Below are 17,697 nucleotides of genomic sequence, written 5' to 3'. Positions count from 1 at the left end.
CCTCCTACTGTGCCATCTCTGTTCTCACCTTTATATCTAGATTCTCACTTCTTGGAGCTCCCTGAAATTGGCTGCATCAAACACTTCCCTTGTGTTGCTTAGTTGCTGCGGGATTGGGGAGAGCAAGGATCTGATGCTGCCACCAGCAGCCAGTGGTGTCAAGTCAAGACAGAGGACTGTAGAGCAAACACCAAACAAATGCAGCAGGTTAAAAGAGCAGTTCAAAACCTTTACAAAGTTGAGGTAGTGTCTCCCAAACCTCCCTACTCATCATACGAAGGAAGGAAAATTTTTCTTTCCAAGCATTTTTTGGGCAAAGGCTCAAACAGAAGAGGTAAAGGAGGGCTCTACCAGAAGCCCAGGAGGTCAGGAGGAAAGCATGTCCTCCAGGACTCTGCCCCAGCTGGGAATCAAAGTCCTTTCAAGACCAGAAATTGCTTCATCTCTGTGAATGAAAGAATGTGCACATGAGCAATCGCAAAGACAAAGCGCTTGGTTTTTTTCTGGTGGGATTAAGGATTCAGCTGTGACTAAACTGACACATCAGATGAATCCTTGAGCCTATTTCAAGTCTCGAACCACAGAGCTGACAGAGGTTCAGATCTGGTGCAGATCCTGCCAAAACCAGGAATGATATGTAGAAGTGGGTAAAGAAAACTGAAATTTTTTTCTATCTCGCCATGCATTAGGTGGAAGTGGGGATACACTGTGCCCAAAGCTGGAGAGAAGTGCAATTAAAAAGCAAAATATCAATGTGAGAAAATACTTTCCATCTGCACACAGCACACCTTGATGTTGTTAGACTGTATGGGACGCGAGTATTGTTGCTAGATATATGAAACAACGCCCATGAGATCCCAATTTAATTATTAGTTACAAGTGTTTATGATAATCAAACCCACATCTCTTGTGTAAGCACCCAGCTTTTCACCACACAGTGGTTAGTAAGGCATGGTTTACTTCTCACCCCCTCCTCTGCTGAATCATCAGATACCAGCCACAATGGGTCTGCATACCAGATGAACAGGCTCACTGATCCAATACACTCGTCTAAGACAAAGCCATTTCTACAGTTTTTCAATTCATTCTTTGTTGTTCAGGCTTAGTGTTCTGACCAGAACACATCCACTGAAACACGTCTTACTCATTGTCAGGCCAAAACATGTTCCATTAGAAAATGTGGGGGTGTAAAAATCAATACATACACAGCCCTTTGTTATTCATATCAAAATATGAGTAACTTCTAACATTGAAATAACAGCAGCATTACATGATGAAACACTTAGATCTATTTCACAGGGCACTGAAACTCTGCAGGGTGTTTTGCCCCAAAGAATCCAAGAACACACATTTCTCCTCATTTTGTTGTAGGTAACTTCGCTTTGGGAAGTGAAACTTCTGTCCACTCCAAAACCTAAGCACTATTTAACAGTTCCAAGTAGATTTACATCACCACCAAAATGTAAAATAAGTAAAAAAATCAATATTTGCCTATGGGGCTTTTTACAACGAAAGAATTTTGGGGGTGAGAACACACTTTAGTTCACAAGGAACTAAAAAAAAAAAAAACATCTGGTCATAGTCATCCCTGATTTAATAGTCATCATGGTACTTCATTTTTCTTACTGTCTTCTAATGAAGTCCTCAGAGCCTCAACAGCTCTCAAGTAAGATCAGATCTGACCCTGTGAAAGGCAGCTAAAGGCTATCTGCATAAGAAGAAGAGGAAGCTTCTAGTTTTAGGAAATAAAATATTAAAGCCAAACCAACTCTGCTGCAAATCCAGAAATGGAACGAGAAAACCTGAGCTTAACCACTACATCAGATCTGACAAATAAAACCACCTGAGATGTCAAGACCATGAGTGGAACACATTTTGCAACTAATATAAAAAAAAAAAAAAAAAAAAGCTTTAATTAGCTGCCATATGCAGTAGTTAATATTATTAAGGAAGCAAAACAATATTTCACTATATTATGCTTCAGTGTTTATGGAGTATCAGTGACTGTCACCCTGAATATCCTGGAAGTCCATTAGAAAATAAGGAAATTATATCCAGAATGGCACCAAAGGCCTCCTGGAGAATAATACTCAATGAAAATCACTTCAAATGAAACAAAATACAACAAAATCCTGAGAATATCACTTTTCTGATGCCTTGCTATAACTCATTAAAGGAAAAAAAAAAAACCAACAAACAAACAACCCACGAACCAAAATCACATTTCCCTCTGAGGATTATTTCTGAATGGGAGAAAGAAAGTTACCAAAAGAACTTCCTGAAACACAGCTGTGAACCCTTGCCCCAGAATAACTAAAAAGTAGGAAATCACACTAAGAGCAAACAATATTGCTTGCCTATCAACCATCCAAAACCATAAACCAACACCAGATATGTACCCCACACCCCCTGAAGAACCCCAGCATGCCTTTCAGCATCATCTGTGTAAGCAAGAGAGATAAGGAAAATAAAAAGCATATGGAGCAAACTTCTATAGCCACTACAGGTCTTGAGAACAGTGGTGTTGCCTTTCTGGGATACAACACCAGAAAGACTGATTTGGTATTGCACTGTCAGCTGAGACCTTCCCCTCATGTAGGAAGTTGGCACTTCTTTCTATTAAATAGGAGTTTTATTGCACATCACATAGATACCAGCAGTCAGCAAAATCAGCTCCTGTGGTTTTCAAGAGATTTTTTAGGCTTCCATAATACCTATTAGCTTAGTTCTGTTCCCACATTCCTAAAATACATGTATTTAATGGTTTTGAAATAAATCCAATCTACTAAGAAGCATCTATGCTATTAAAGATTGCTTAAGGAAGAATTACACCTCTTCAAAGTGGGGATGTTTGAGCATATATTGCATGTTCTTCTTCCACTCTTCAACAGCAGTGAAAAAGCTTTTCAACACTGGGAATGTAAATCAACTTAAAAGATGAGCAAAACTAATTTGAGGCATTTGCATACTGCAGATTACTGTTAGGCAACGGTCAAACTCCTAGAAACACTAGTTACCATCATCAGAGTTGTTTAATCCTTATAGCAGAACTGTAACAGAAAGCAATGTTGGAATTAAAGAATACAGTCCATGTAATAACAGCAGATGATAAACACCTATTCTTTGGCTAGTCCCAACATATCTAAAAGATATGCATGGTTTTGGACCTTACAGCAAACATCTATAGGGTCAGCAAAATTCCCTTCATCACTTCGGAAAAAAAAAATAATTAAAAAAAAAAAAACGCAAAAAACTTTACTTCCCTCTGAAAACAAGCAATTTAAAAAGAAAAAAAAAATAAGAGACAAAGTTCAGAATTAGATTTTGCTGTATTTGTCAGATGTCTGTGCTATGCAACAACTTGTACAAAGCAAAGACACAAACGTTTCTCACTGGTTAGGCCCTTTAGGTACCACTCGATCCATCGCAAACAGGTGGGGACTCAGGGGATCCAACTCTTTCTCCCTGCATTTTCAGTGAGGGACTCTCAGATTACACAAGACTTGCAAACCTCCTCCCATAAGCACTCACTACCCTTCAAATAATGACACCCCAACTCGCTTCCCACCCAGTGGCTTATAAGGCTTTACATATCTATAACATCTGAGCTATCCTCCCAAGCAGCCTCCCAACTGGCCAGCCCTTATTCCATTGAGGACTTGAACTATGAGGGCAGGAATCCTGAAAATCTATCCCAAATTGAACTTACAGGCTCCCAGTTTGTGAGAGAAAATTACTAGATGTTGGCCTCCTTATTTTCATACAATAAGAAGATGGAGTTTTGAAATATCCTCCTAATCTGGCTGCCCTCTGGTTCAGCCCACCAGGACACTATAGACAGACAAAACCCCAACAGCATAATGGTAAATGTGCCACAATTGCTGCAACTCAGAGATTCTAGTTTGCATTTCCCTGGGGGCAAACAAACTAAAAATAAACTAATTAAAAAGAAAAAATAAATCACAAAACCTACACACATTTCATGTTTCCTCAACCCTCATGAGTTACATGCTTAATTCCAGGGCTGCTCCTTTGTTTCATTTTCTTCTGCGGTGGTAATAGTGGCGGTGGTGAGGGAAATTGAAGTAAAGAGTGTCTTTAAACCTAAAGTCGAATGAAATATTTTGACACTCAGCAAATAATGATCTACGATCAGTACCTGACATTGTCTACTATATATATTTACTACTATATTTGTATTCCTATGTTATATATTCCTATGTTATATACTGTATCAGCCCCAAGAAACTGAACAGCCGTTACAAATCCTCATCTTCTGCAGCTCTTAAGATCCCCAGGAAGGCTCTAAGGAACACAATGTGAGGAAAGCCGCTGTTGCTTAACTATCCCTGACTCCCACCCATTTTCCTGGCATATGGGTAGGTATGATGCTGCAAAGTCACTGAATTCCATTTTTAGGCTGCAACCTTCCATCTTTATCCTAGCAACTCTCCTTTGAACTTCCAGGCAAGTCTTTAGTTTGTCAGGTTCACTCAGCTGCAGCATGTTTTGTGGTTCACCTAATTGCTAGCTGACGTGCAGCAAAGTGCTGTGCGCAACAGAAGATTCTGAATTCCAGCTGGAAGCAAGAGTTGTACCCTTCCATTTATTCAGTTTGTGGGCAGGCTTTCCAAAGGCATGGCTTAGCCAGCAAAACCTGTTCAGCAGCTGAATTAGGAGCAAAAGCTTTCTGCCTTGCTTCTGATTAACAAAAAAACCCCAGCAACCCCATATGCTTTTATACCAAGACACCTTTGTGTGCAAAGAAGAAGCCAGCATCATTCATTAGCTTTGAATTCTTTGGGTAATGTTTTACCCAACGCTGCTTAATTTCAAAACCAGATAAAACAGGAGGACTGAAGATGACTCAGTTGCTCGCACTGCAACATACAGAATAAAAAGCCACAGGCAAAACCCTTTCACAGCTTTAGGAAAGCTCTTGTTAAGATGCAAGGGTGAGCTTGGGAGGGTTTGGGTCAGCTGTCACCCTGAACCTTAGGCACACACTAGCAGTTGTGGCTTCAGATGTGGTCAGGAAGGCACCAGCCTACATTCTGAGGAGAGAAGGAAGCCTTCAATACACCATCACCAGCAGAGCCAAGAGAGGTGGAACTGCCAGACTCCAGACCTGCAACGCCTCACCTTCACATCCTGAAGCTGGCCGTCACGGAGCTCACAGGAATTTGAAGAGCCTGCACAGAGCTCACAGGATTTACCTTCGAAAAAATGCTGTCTCAGACACAGATCCTGCAAATTTGCAGATAAGCAGCAGCTTTCTCAGCAGCACCCAGTTACTGTAAACCACACAGCAGCATTGGTCCTGCAGGTCGGGTTCCTTCCAGGCCCAAAGGGCAGGCTGGCAAAAGCACCTGGCAATTCTGAAGCCACAAGGAACACCACCTTGGATCACCTCCTCCTCAATGAGCTGCACATGGAGCATCACTCACTGAGCGCAGTGGGCTGGACAAGCCCCAGCTCTGTGCAGCATTTCTCAGTCCCACACCACAGAGCAAACCCCAAAGCACCAGGATGAGGGTCTGACAGGACAGGCACCCCCACACCAGATGCACACATGGGCCTTTACACCTCCGTAACAAAAACAGCTCCCAGTGTCAGCACACAATATGAACATTCACATCCACCTATCTGCCTTCCAGGTTGCACCTTCACTACAGCCCCGCTGACACAGCCCTCTTGCCCTTCCACACCTGCAGCAAAAGCCTCTGAACACAGGCGAGTTAAGTGCTGCTGAAACAGAGATTTCAGAGATCATGAGGGGGACTGCAGAACAAGTCACCATATATTTCAACCAATAAACTCTGAGGACCATATTATTTTCTTCACCTTACTACTTTCCTTGCCTTGGTCATGAAAGCCCTCGTCTGCAGCCTTAAGTGATATAGTTTTGGTTTTAATGGAGACTTCTCTATTATCACATTTTCCTATTTCTTCATACCTGGTTTCGTAACCTGAATGCTTCTTTGGGAACACGCGATTCAAAAAAATACAATAAAGCAAGAAATCTAATATGCAGAACATAATAAATCCATACCTGCATCATTAAGCTGGTTAGATTCATTCCCCAAATCTCTACTGCTTTGAGCTTACAGGCTACTAAAAACTTTGAAAGCTGATTCTTTTTTCCTAAGAAAAGTTCACCGGAGAGTTTTAAGGCTTCACGTCGCTGAAATGCTGGCATTTGGCAGGGAGGAGGTCACAACCATTTAGATCAGCAACAGATCAGAAATACGTTAAGCATTTTCTACTGAAACTTTCAGAAGGGTCTGTGGTTAATACGAAAAGTTCAACAGGAATGTTTAAAGTCTCACAAGGCTATATGGGGCTCCACTGAGTGAGCTACCTGGAATAGCCACCACCTGAAAGCTTAGAGACATTGCTAAAGGAGAGAAATGAACCTCATCCAACACTCAGTTTTGACATCCCTGAAAAGTTATGCAAGAATTAACGTTAGAGGGAAAAAAGTATTCCAGGAAAAAAAAAATTTACTTCCAGATTTAGGAAAAAATTACTCTGAAGCTGTGATGCTTTCAACTCATTTATTGCCTCTGTTCAACTGGCAACAGGACAATCACCGTTCTTCTATGTGCTAGAAAAAGCAAATCACTAAAACCAAAACTAAAGTCAAAATGCCTATGTAAGGGAAACGATGATGACTCGTAAACCAAAGCTGGAGAAAAATCAGACTTCCAAATGCATTCTTATCATAGCTTTCTTAAAGCTCATCCTTATATGGTTTATGGAAACAAGATATCCGCCCCAAGGAACCCATGACTCATAAACCTGAAAGCATGAGTTTTAACCATCATTCAAAGTGAAGCCTGTATTGTTAATAGTTTGAAATCCTTTCTATACTTGTATTCTGCTTGCTCCTCTACTTTTATTTTTATTATAATAGCCACTCCTGCTATTTGACTTCACAGCTATGCTATTTTCTACAGAGGCAATGAACATCAGGACTTCAGATCCCCCTGTAGCAGTGACTAAGGCTTGCTCTTGGGATCTATGGTGCCATTTCCTGCACTACTGGTTTTTATTTTTGAGAAATTAAATAGATTACAGCTAACCTACGCTATGGAAATATATCAACAACTGAGGAACAAAGGACTCCAGTCTCTTAAAAGCTGGTCTACTAAGTGCCTCACTTCCCCACCTTCAAAAAGGGAACAAGAGCATCCATTTTGTCAGAACACACATTCCTCACACTGCAAATGCTCTTCCTCCTTTGCGATTTAGAGCAGGACTCTAAATGCAATAAAGGGTAATATTGTTGTATTGTTTTCTAATAAAAGCAAGACTGGGAACAATAAAAATAGTAAGTAAAAAGCATCCTGAGCTAGTCTTGCTGCAGAAACCCCTTTCCGAATTGGATAACTTTAAAAATTACCTTGGAAAATAGAAATCAAATGATCCATAACATTTTTTCTCTATTACCCCAACTCAAATCATGAGAATTTCAGCTGTTCTTTGGCTACAAGTCTAGACTATGTTTCCTGAAAAAAAAGCCAAAAAGATGAGGGATAATGGTACGATAAGATTAATATTCAGGCAGGCAGATAAAGTAAGTGTCATGGGTTTTAACACTAGAGTTTACCAACTGCAGAGTTGGTAAGTTAAGGCTCTTCCAAATTCTGGCTCCAAGATTTCTCAACATGGACATGAAAAATACCGAGCAGGCCCTGGCCTCACCTGTGACACTTGGGCAACCCTGTGCTTTTAAGCCATTAAGTCATCAGTTGACGAGCTGGACACAGAATTGTGGTAACTGCTCACTGCTGACCTACTGTACCCAGAAAGATTTCTGAAGCACCATAACATAGCAAAAGAGAGGTAAACATACTTGAGAATCCTCCTTTCACTTCCCAAGCCAAGCAATCTCAATGCCTTTTGTCCTAAACGACTAAGTTCATAGGAAGAGGTAAAAGAAATTTCCTTACAAAGCACACCATAGCTGTGCAGATCTGTTTTATGAAACAGAGGTAAATAAGTTCTATATTACAAAAACAAACCAACTTTTTAGGCTTTTCTGTATTATTTTCATCCCTGATTGCTCACTGACACTTTTCCCAGAAGTTTCATTGGGTATCATGATCTAATGCAACAGTAGAAATACGCAATTATTTATCTTTCTCACTTCCCAAAGAATCATTAAGTCAGGAGTCTGGAGAAACAGTCCCCAAAGATAGTATTTAAAAAATAGGTGGTGGCTGTTAGCTGTACAGCAACTTACAGATTTATTTATGGAAGCCCATACTAAGTTACTGAACTTGAAAATACATCCAAAAAGTGAGCATCTGGTTTCCATCTGACCTCATGGGAACCAGGAAAGGGCTTTAACCTAAAATAAAATATTGGGGTGCAAAAGAACAAGATCTCAGGGCAGGAGGGATGCATGCAAAAAAATTTCCCAAGGGAGGGGAAACAACAATAACAAAAAACCCCCAAGAAAACCAACAAAAAACCCCAGTCCCCTAACAAGAAGCTAAAATTGCAGGTTAAAAAAAACTAAAAAGAAATTAAAAACACACTCCATATTTTTGGGACATATTCAATAAGGAAAATGAGCAAATAACGTGCCAAAATTTGAACTTTATTTCACAGTTTAAAATTAATATAACCTTCATACTAAGCTGTGAGACTTGTTTACAGAACTAATTAATTTTAAAGACATAAACCTGAAAATACGTGCCAACACGTGTATATTAGGCACTTACTACATCTATTTTATCTACGTGTATTTAAGCAATCTCCAAGCAAAATGGACTTGCAATTGTGACAGCTGCAGTTCCAGTTCTTTCAGGAGCATAGACCAATTCTATATTAAAAAAAAAAAACCAAGCTGTGATAGTGCCTTACACAGGAAAAAGGGGAGCTTTTATTCTCCCTTCAAATATTTTACCAACATTCTTTAAAAGTTACAAAACATCTAAACTGTTTTTCCACAAGAGGTACATACATATCCGCCTCCATAAATATACCGCATGAAACCTGGAAGTAAAGTTTTTGAAGACACTGGTTTAAATATCCCTTCCAACCTCCCAGGCAAGCAGCTAATTGCCCCTTATTTTGTTTCTCTTAATTTTATTTTTTCCAGTTTGCACTTAAAGAATAAAGGAAGTCAAGTGAAAGCCTGACCAGCAGTACAAAAGCGTGTCAAGTTAAAATATTTATAATAAGGAAGCTGATAATGAAGAATTGCCTATTTTTCCTTTGCCATATAGACTCATGAAGTTTCCTTTGTATCTTTTAAAAGGCAAGCTGTTGCCATGCCCTGGCCACTGCGCAAACTGGGATGCTGGAGCCCATCAACCTCAAATGTGACCCACTCAGGTTCAATGGCTTACTAATCCCTAGGATGTACCACTGCTTTCCTACCAACTATCAACTTTCATCTTCGCAACACACACAAAACCCTAAAAAGCCAGAGCAAGACCCTGTTTCTTTTCAAGTAACTGCTGATTGTTTTGATTAATCCCTCCTCAGCAAACAGCACAGCCAGAGAATTCTCTGACATGCCGTGAGGCTGACGACACACCCAGCATTTTTAACCCATATTGCCTTCACATTACACTTAAGTCCATATTAATTTCTACATATTCCACATGAACATGTGATAAATTATAACTAATGAAGAGCAAAGCAGGCATCCGCAGATGGCCACACATTACTTCTACAACTTATCGTGAATAAAGGTGACTCTGTGCTACCACTAAACATGTACCATATAGAACTTACAAAATACATTCTGGTTCCCCTGACTGACCAAACTGAGTTCTTTCACATCTTTCATAAAATGCCAAACGGACAGGCTCACAGTGAAAAAGTCATCAGCTCAAGCCATAAGGCCCTCCCAATTTTCTAGTACCTCAAGGTAACACCACTAACTAACTGATCATTGTATTCCTTTAAAGCAGCAGCAAATCAGGCAATGTCTAAGGATTTATATATTCTTTCAAGACTAACCTCAAGATTCTCGCATTGTAGTTCAAACTACCAGTAGTCCATGAGGAAGTAGATAAAAGCTCAGAGAAGTGTAAAAATCCCTAAAGATTATTAAAAGCAGTGAAGCCCAAGTAAGATATGCCTTAGATTTTCCTATCTATGGCACTAACTCATAATTTGAAGGCCAACATTTTTTCACATTGACAGCATCTCTTTAATCTTGCATGTGAACAATAACAGCCAAATATTTTATCTAGTTTGCGTTTGTTTTGGGAGAAAAGGCAGGAACAGAAGCATATAATTATGGAGATCCCTTAATATTAAAGTGCTTTATCTTGCCACCATGTTAATACTCTCAAGTCATCCTTCTCATGGGCAGCCAGCCTCTGCAATCGGCATGAGCCAGTCTGACTCCAAAAGGCACTTTCTTTCAGGCTGTAAAGAACAAATAAACAACCAAAGCAAATCTCCTGCTCAACAGTAATCTGAGCAAGGGAGTTTTCACAAGCAGAGGAACAAGGAGAGCACTGTCCACAGCTTTGGTTTCATGTGATACAGGCAGAATTCAAAATGGCTGAGACAATGGGACTGTAGACTGGCAGAGCTGCAAGAGAGCATCTGGGGGTGGGACAGATGTCCTATTTCTTTGATCTTTGCTAGTCTGATCCTGACTTAGCCCTCAGCTGTCAGGTAGCAGACGCCGGTGAGTCAGATTCTACACTGGATAGGAAGGGTGAGAATAGGAGGAGACCAGGCTAACTCATGATTAATTTGATTTTCAAGCCACTCATCCCTGCACCCAACCAGAAGCAGACTCAGACAAGTTATTGCCTGACTGGAACACACCTGCTATTCCTTTCCTATATCTGATATTAACCGTGCCCATCAACCTGTGATGATGGGAGAAAATGGGCCAAACCCCCACACTCCCAGCTGCCTGCTGGAGTGACTCAGAGGGCTCCTGGAAAGTGCATTTCTGAAAGACCTGCCTGCCTTGTCGCAAGACAGAAGAGCAAGTGACACACTAGATACTGAGTGTATATGATCTGGTATAATACCTTTGTTCATCAAGAAACTTTTAATACCGCCTTCACAAGTTTCAAGAAACTTGTGGCATGAACCATGCCACAAGATACTTTCCTCAGAGACTAAACAAAGGGAATCCCTTATTAAGGGTAGCTAAGTACCAAAGCACAGAAGGACAACAGGAAAAACAAGAAACAACAAGTAGGGCTGAACTGTAGCCTCTTGGAGAAGAAAGTACTTGCACAACCGTTTAACTACACATCACTAAGGACTGGGAACAAGCACCACCAGCCTGGAGAGCTGGACATTTGTCAGATCTACAACTATGTCATCTCGAACTCTTGTACTGATGAACTCTCAGAGAGAGGTGGTCCTTTTGTTAAATGCAGGATTATTTAACAGGATATATAGTAACTGCTGAAGAAACACAGTTATAGTCAACCAACACTCATGGAGGAACTTTGCACTGCTGAAGGCAGGCACAAACAGCAATCACAGGGTGCAAGCGCTGTTGTTTTCTTTGATAACAAGAAAAGATGGTTCTCATTATGTGATGGCTTCAGAGGCCAATCCTCCTCCAGGATGCTCACTCACATCATTAAATAAAAACAGTCTTCTAACAAAAGCCAATATTTAGCTCTGGGAGACTCCTGAGAGCTTGAAGGAATTTCTTACTTGTGCTGCTGCTCTTCCTGTTTCAGTTCCAATAACCCACACGTGAGCACCCTGTCCTCCTTCCAACCCCTCCCAAAACATAATCCCAGGCTAACAGAGGTATGCTGATATTCAATAAACTGTACATTTCAGGAATGAGACTGGACCAGGCTGTAACTGCTATAGTAGACACTGCAACTAACAAAAGAAGGCTTTTACTTTGTGAAGCAGTGGTGTTGCTTCAGAATCATCTCTTCATGACTCTGAGATGCAGTATTCTAACCCAGGTAACTCAGGCATTAACTGTCCAAATCCATCACTCTATTTGCCAGGAAAAATGACAATGTAGCACTTGACCCAAAAAAGAAGTGCCCCCAGCCAGTCAGGGGAAGGGGAGGGAAAAAGATAATATCTGTTTTTAATTAAAGAAGTGTTAACAAAACTGAAGCAGAAAAGGAAGAGGAACTAGACTTCATTCAATACAGAGCCCATGACAGAAGGCTGGAAAAGATCTTTCTCAACTCATGTAACATAATAAGTTTTCTAAAATGTGATAAATCAAGACACATTTCAGGCTACAGAAGCATATCCTTCAATTGTGGACGCTTAACTCCATGCACTTTGCCAAACCACTTACATGGTTTTATCCACCAAACAACTGTTACAAAGATTATTAATTCTCTTTTTTTTTTTTTTTAAACAGGTATCTTACCTTTGCAGAGTCATGTTCAAATTGCCTGTACATGCCTTGATCTTGTTTTGTGCTTCTAGATGAGTCATCCCATCCGTGCTTATCCCATCAATGGTGAGAACCACATCACCTATCCCCACATGTGCTCGGGCTGCCTTGCCACCATCATTAAGCTGAAACATTGCAAGAACAGTAAGTGAGAAAGTTGGATGGTTTATGATCTATATTGTCTGAATACAGGATCACAGTATCTTATTCACAGTACTGTTTCATAGAAATGGGAGACGGCGAGGAAGAGATATCTTTTTTCCTTTGTGAGTTTGTCCCTGTGAAAGTTGCTGCACTATCTGTCTTTCTGGTGAAGCAACAGTTACAGGCTCTTGTTCTTATTTCTTGAATGACAGGAAAAGTATTGCAGAGTATTGCCTGTTTTTCAAAATCAACCCCCACTTCTGCTTTACTAGCTGGAAGCTGCTCACATTCACCAAGAGACACAAGCAGTGATTGGCACAGTTTCCTGAATGCTAAGTTTCAGCTTCTTCTCTCTTCATATAGGAAACTTTCAGCACAAGAGGAGAGATGAAAGCTGTAAACCAGCTTTTTCCATTCCAGATTTTCCATCTAAACAATCTTGTCAAAGTTCATTTATTCATCGATGTGCAGACAACTCCATCAGGCCATGTGCGTAGACAACTCCATTAACAGTGAAGCTGACTTTTTCCACAGCCACAACTACTAGAAAGTCAAAAGCTCAACATCACAGACAGACTGGTTACAGGGCTTAGTTTTGCCTTTCTCTCAGTAGATTTATAGCCCGAGCAATCGTTAGTATATTAGTATATTCAGACCAGAATAAGAAGGCCTGTTGAACAGTCTGCCTCTTTGATCAAGGTCACCGCCAAACTTCAGTTCAAGTAACTTTGGTCCACTTGAACGAAATGATCTTGCAACAGAAACCTTCGTAAAAGTTCACGTTATTGACCCCAACTGAACAATAAAGTAATTTTTTCATTTGATGCCACTGAATTTCAACGAGCTTTATCCCCAAGAACAGGAATAGAGCAGAAATAAAGCAACACATGCTAAGATCTCACACCGATTTATATGCCTGGTTCTCAATCTGCTAATCATTCTACAGGTGGCTGCAAAGAGCAGTCCTGGATGGTGCAAATTCCCTCTTTGTTTCCAGAGGTATTTCCTGTGTTACAGCAGCGAAGCTGTAGCTGCTTGTGCTGTGCATGCAAAACCTCACAAGTCTTTCCTTTGCCTGCAAGCATGACTGTGTTCCATTCCTTGAAGAAATTGCTATGGTTTTAAGGGAGGTGCTGCAAACAGCAGAATTACTTCGCTTGTAAGACCAAACGTGGAGCTCACCTTGGGCCACAATTGCGCTTTAGCGAGTGACTTCTCAAAGGGAGGCTGAAGGAAAGCTTTCATCTCTTTCTGTCTTGCTAAATTCATAAGAATTACAAATTGTATAGTGCATCCTTTTACAAAAGGCTGCAACAACAAAGCCAAAATTCCTCTGAAATTTGGTGTTCATACCCAAATTCTAAACTAAGATACCCAGTTACTATAAAACACATCAGATCAGGGATCCCCACAAGCATATAGAAAGCTATGACCAGCACAGCTATTTATAGGGAAGCTCCTCGAATCTTTGCGTGAGGGGGGGAACCTGCCACAAACAGATCCCTAAACCGACACATTAGAGCATGCTGACATTTGTCAGCAAGGTCTGGAAAAGGAAAAGGAATGTAAGGGTGCTAAAAGCCAAAGGTCAGATGGATCACTGTGCTTTGTGACTGGACTCCCCAAGTGAATAAAATTCACCTTCCTCTGAATGTATGCAAATATGCATGATGCTCACACTTTGTAATTTGTGATTAAAAAATAGCAACCTATACATATTCAGCAGTAAGATGTTAAAAGCAGGCTTCAGGGTAACTATTTTCATGGAGGGATGTGTTTACAATCCACAGAAGTGTAAAATAAAGCAAATTAATAAATTAAAAATGAACAAACAACTAACCAACCCACAACTGTTGTTTGGTTTTTCTCCTCATTTTGGATGGCCAACACACAACAACCTATAACTAACCATCTGACTTTCAAGAGGTCAATCTTAAACTGTTGCCTACTGGGAATGAAGCTTTCTGCAAGCACAAATAGAAGAGAGCTATACAATCATTTCAGCAAAAACCGAGGCTGAAAATCAAAAATATGGCTGGGAAGTGCACCCTGGAGGTGAGGAAAAGAGCAGACAGGTCCCAATAGGCATGATAAGCCCTGGCTGTGTCCATGAGACCCGCCCTGCAGGCAGGGGATTAAATCTGCCTGGTAAGTGAGGCTGTCACAGACCCATCTGAACAAACAGATTACTGGACAAGGGTGTGAAGACAGATGCCAGAGTAATAATCTCTTTATCTAGATACAGTGAATGAGACTTCCAAGTAACACCTACTGATTTTGGTAAGAGATCTGACTAACCAAGAGAGGTGAACTTGACAGTTCTAGGAAATCTCAGCCAGAGCATGAGCCTTCCCTGAGAGTATCAGTCATCATCCTCGGCTTGTGAAGCACCTATAATGAAGTGGGACTGAAGCTACGAGGGCAGAGTTCTACCACAGATGCAAAAGGAATATAATCACAAGAACAGGTATATAAAAATAAGCAAACTTCTACACTTAACACAGCAGGAAGAATTAGAACATTTGAGATAATTAAGGTTATTTTCCAGACTGCAGACATGTGCAATTTGGAAGCCTCAATTTTGACACTTCTCAGACTCTGTAAATGTGCATTACAAACAATAAATTCATATACACAACAGGGATTATATATACAAAACTGTGTACGTATTTAAACCAAAGCTAAAAGAAAGATTTCCCATATTCCTTGTTACAATGGAAGTTCCATTTATGTCTTTTTTTCCCCCACCAGATTTTGAAAAATCCAAAAGATGCAGAAGATACAAAAATATGTAGGTTCTAATACATACAGAAAATTTTGAAATGGCATTTATAAATCCTTACTACTTTTGTGCCGATTCCCCCCTGCACTATATGAGCGATTTCATTCTTCAACTGCAATTTTAACCTTAGCTTAGTGAAATTATCTGGCATCAGTCACCAATGAACTACAGTATTTCCTATGCTTAAGTACCAGAAAACTAGTAAACTAATGGGCAAAAGAAAAAAAAAAAGTTTAATTCCAGACAGGAAAAAACACAGCCTTAACACAAATATTTATTAAATGTATACGTGCAAGCAAATGTAATCAATGCAATAAGTCATATGCATAAAAGAGTATATATAGCATTAAAATTACACAACTGGCCACCTATGAATCAAACTAACTTCTCAACACCACAAAGATTCTTTAAATCCTTGATGGATCTTATCTTAATTCTGTATTTACAGTATGAGGCAAGTTTTTAAAATCAAGCATGAACTACAGCTGCAAAAAAAGGGGACTTTGTTTTAATGTTACACAGCAGACTTCAAAGCTACAAAATTGGCAAACCAGAAATGTTTCCTCCTACTCAGTTCCATGTCTCTGTACTCTGGGAAGCTCATCTGAAGACAGGGGGAGTCAAGCAGGAGAGAGATTTCATGATCAGGCACCTGCTGAGGCCAATCACTCCCACAGCCTCCAGCAGCAAACCTCTTTTCGGCCTCATCAGCTTCATGGCTGAAAGCCAAAAGCCAGCCTATGCCATCCAGACATGATCAGGACGCTTTCTAATAAACATAAATAAAATCACCCATCTAATCTTACTTTTCAGTTTTGTTTCACACCCACCCCCAAAAAAAGTTTTTTTGTTTTAAACATCAGAGTTCAAAAGAATCAAATATTATTCTAAAGAACATTTTAAATGAAGAGAAAACAAAAGTAAAGCAGTTTGTGATCCAGGTTGAACTTCAAAAGCAACGGTATAAGAAGTAATCTCAGCATAGATTACTATAAGCAATCTGTGCCTCAGGTTTTTAAAAGCAAACAGCCCAAAGCACACTGGAATACAACTGCTTTCTTGAGCTAAATTTTAGACTGCTTTAATTTTGCAAGCTCCTTTCCAGGAAAATTGCATGTGTGCACATACATGTGCATCTATCTCTAAATCAATGTAATTCACAGCTTAATTAGTTTCTAATTAACATAAGTCTATTTTTCCTCACATTACAAACACAGAAAACTTGACAAGCATCTCTTCTTTGAGCTGTCATTATTTAGCTTTTATGCAGTAATAAATTAAATACTTAAATTGCAGTCACTCATAAAACAGAGGCCTATTTGGCATGAGATGGAAGCTGTCTTACCTTTTCTACACTGCCTGCCTTGAATCAATCCTAGCTGCAACTATCATATGATAGTGCATCACAACTACTTTCCCAAAGAAAGTATTTCATAGCTTGACAGTAAATAGTGTTCTCCCCATCACACAAACATCCTTCAACGTCATCTGCAACTTTCTCTCGGGATGTAATTCCTTGCTCCCAATTTAAAACTCCCTGGGCTACCTGACATCCCTCCAGCTTGAATTTTACCCCTTGAGCACTTTCGATACTGGGTTGGCTACAGCAATTCAGTTGAAGGACATGCATAATCAAAGCAGAAGTCAACCAGACAGTGATCTTTATATCATTACCACTCTTGCTTCTCTTTCAGTCAATATCCTTCCCTATAACAAAGCATTTTAAATAAATACACAACACATGCATGTAACAGGAAGAATATTACAAGACAACTTCACAGAATCACAAAATAAGCAATCAGGCAACCTCTCTTTTATCAAATAACCTTTTGCTCTTTCACACAGTCATTCAGATGACAGGGGCTTTATCTCCCTGTTATAATACACTTCATGCTAATATTGACACTCATTACCTCTTACTACCTTGTTTATCCCTAGCCTCATTTCACCTGACCAAAGTACCACCTTGCACAATCGCCAGTATTGTAACAGCATGCTCTCAAAGGTACTTACAGCTCAAATTATGCTAAAAAGTACCTCTTTGGTGAAATACAGCAAGAGAAGAAAGCAGGATTCTAAGGTCCTTTCTAACCCTAACCATTGTATGACTCTATAGGAAGTCCTCACTGTATTTCTGGAGAACAGACACTTGGCCAAAACCCAAGGGGATGGGGGGGGGCATGCCTATGTTCTGTAGCTGCACTGGCTCCCTCACATGAATTGTGCACATTAACCTGACTCCTTCCTGTTGGGTGGCCTCAGCACCCACAAAAAAGCCTCACAAAAGCAGCAGTATGGTATACTGGGATCTGACACCTGAACACCCCAAAAGCACAGACAGGCTATTGTTGTGCTCCAGCACACCTTACCTAACGAGGCAGCTCACCAAAGC

The 17,697-nt window shown here is 40.2% G+C and overlaps 1 protein-coding gene across 1 annotated transcript in view; it reads right to left on the bottom strand.

Annotated features, from left to right (window-relative positions):
- Positions 1 to 12,348: 12,348 nt before the first annotated feature.
- Positions 12,349 to 17,697, bottom strand: part of LOC104408948 (PDZ and LIM domain protein 5-like) — a 36,686-nt gene continuing 31,337 nt past the window's right edge. Inside the window, exon 2 of the mRNA XM_010018696.1 lies at positions 12,349 to 12,504. Within this exon, the coding sequence (XP_010016998.1) occupies positions 12,349 to 12,504 (156 nt within the window). The remainder of the gene's footprint in view (positions 12,505 to 17,697) is intronic.

The sequence above is a fragment of the Nestor notabilis genome, unplaced genomic scaffold (genome assembly GCF_000696875.1).
Source record: "Nestor notabilis isolate BGI_N333 unplaced genomic scaffold, ASM69687v1 scaffold20507, whole genome shotgun sequence".
In the NCBI taxonomy this organism is placed as follows: Eukaryota; Metazoa; Chordata; class Aves; order Psittaciformes; family Psittacidae; genus Nestor; species Nestor notabilis.
The sequence above is the reverse complement of the archived record's forward strand: the minus strand, read 5'-3'. Positions and strand labels throughout refer to the sequence as shown.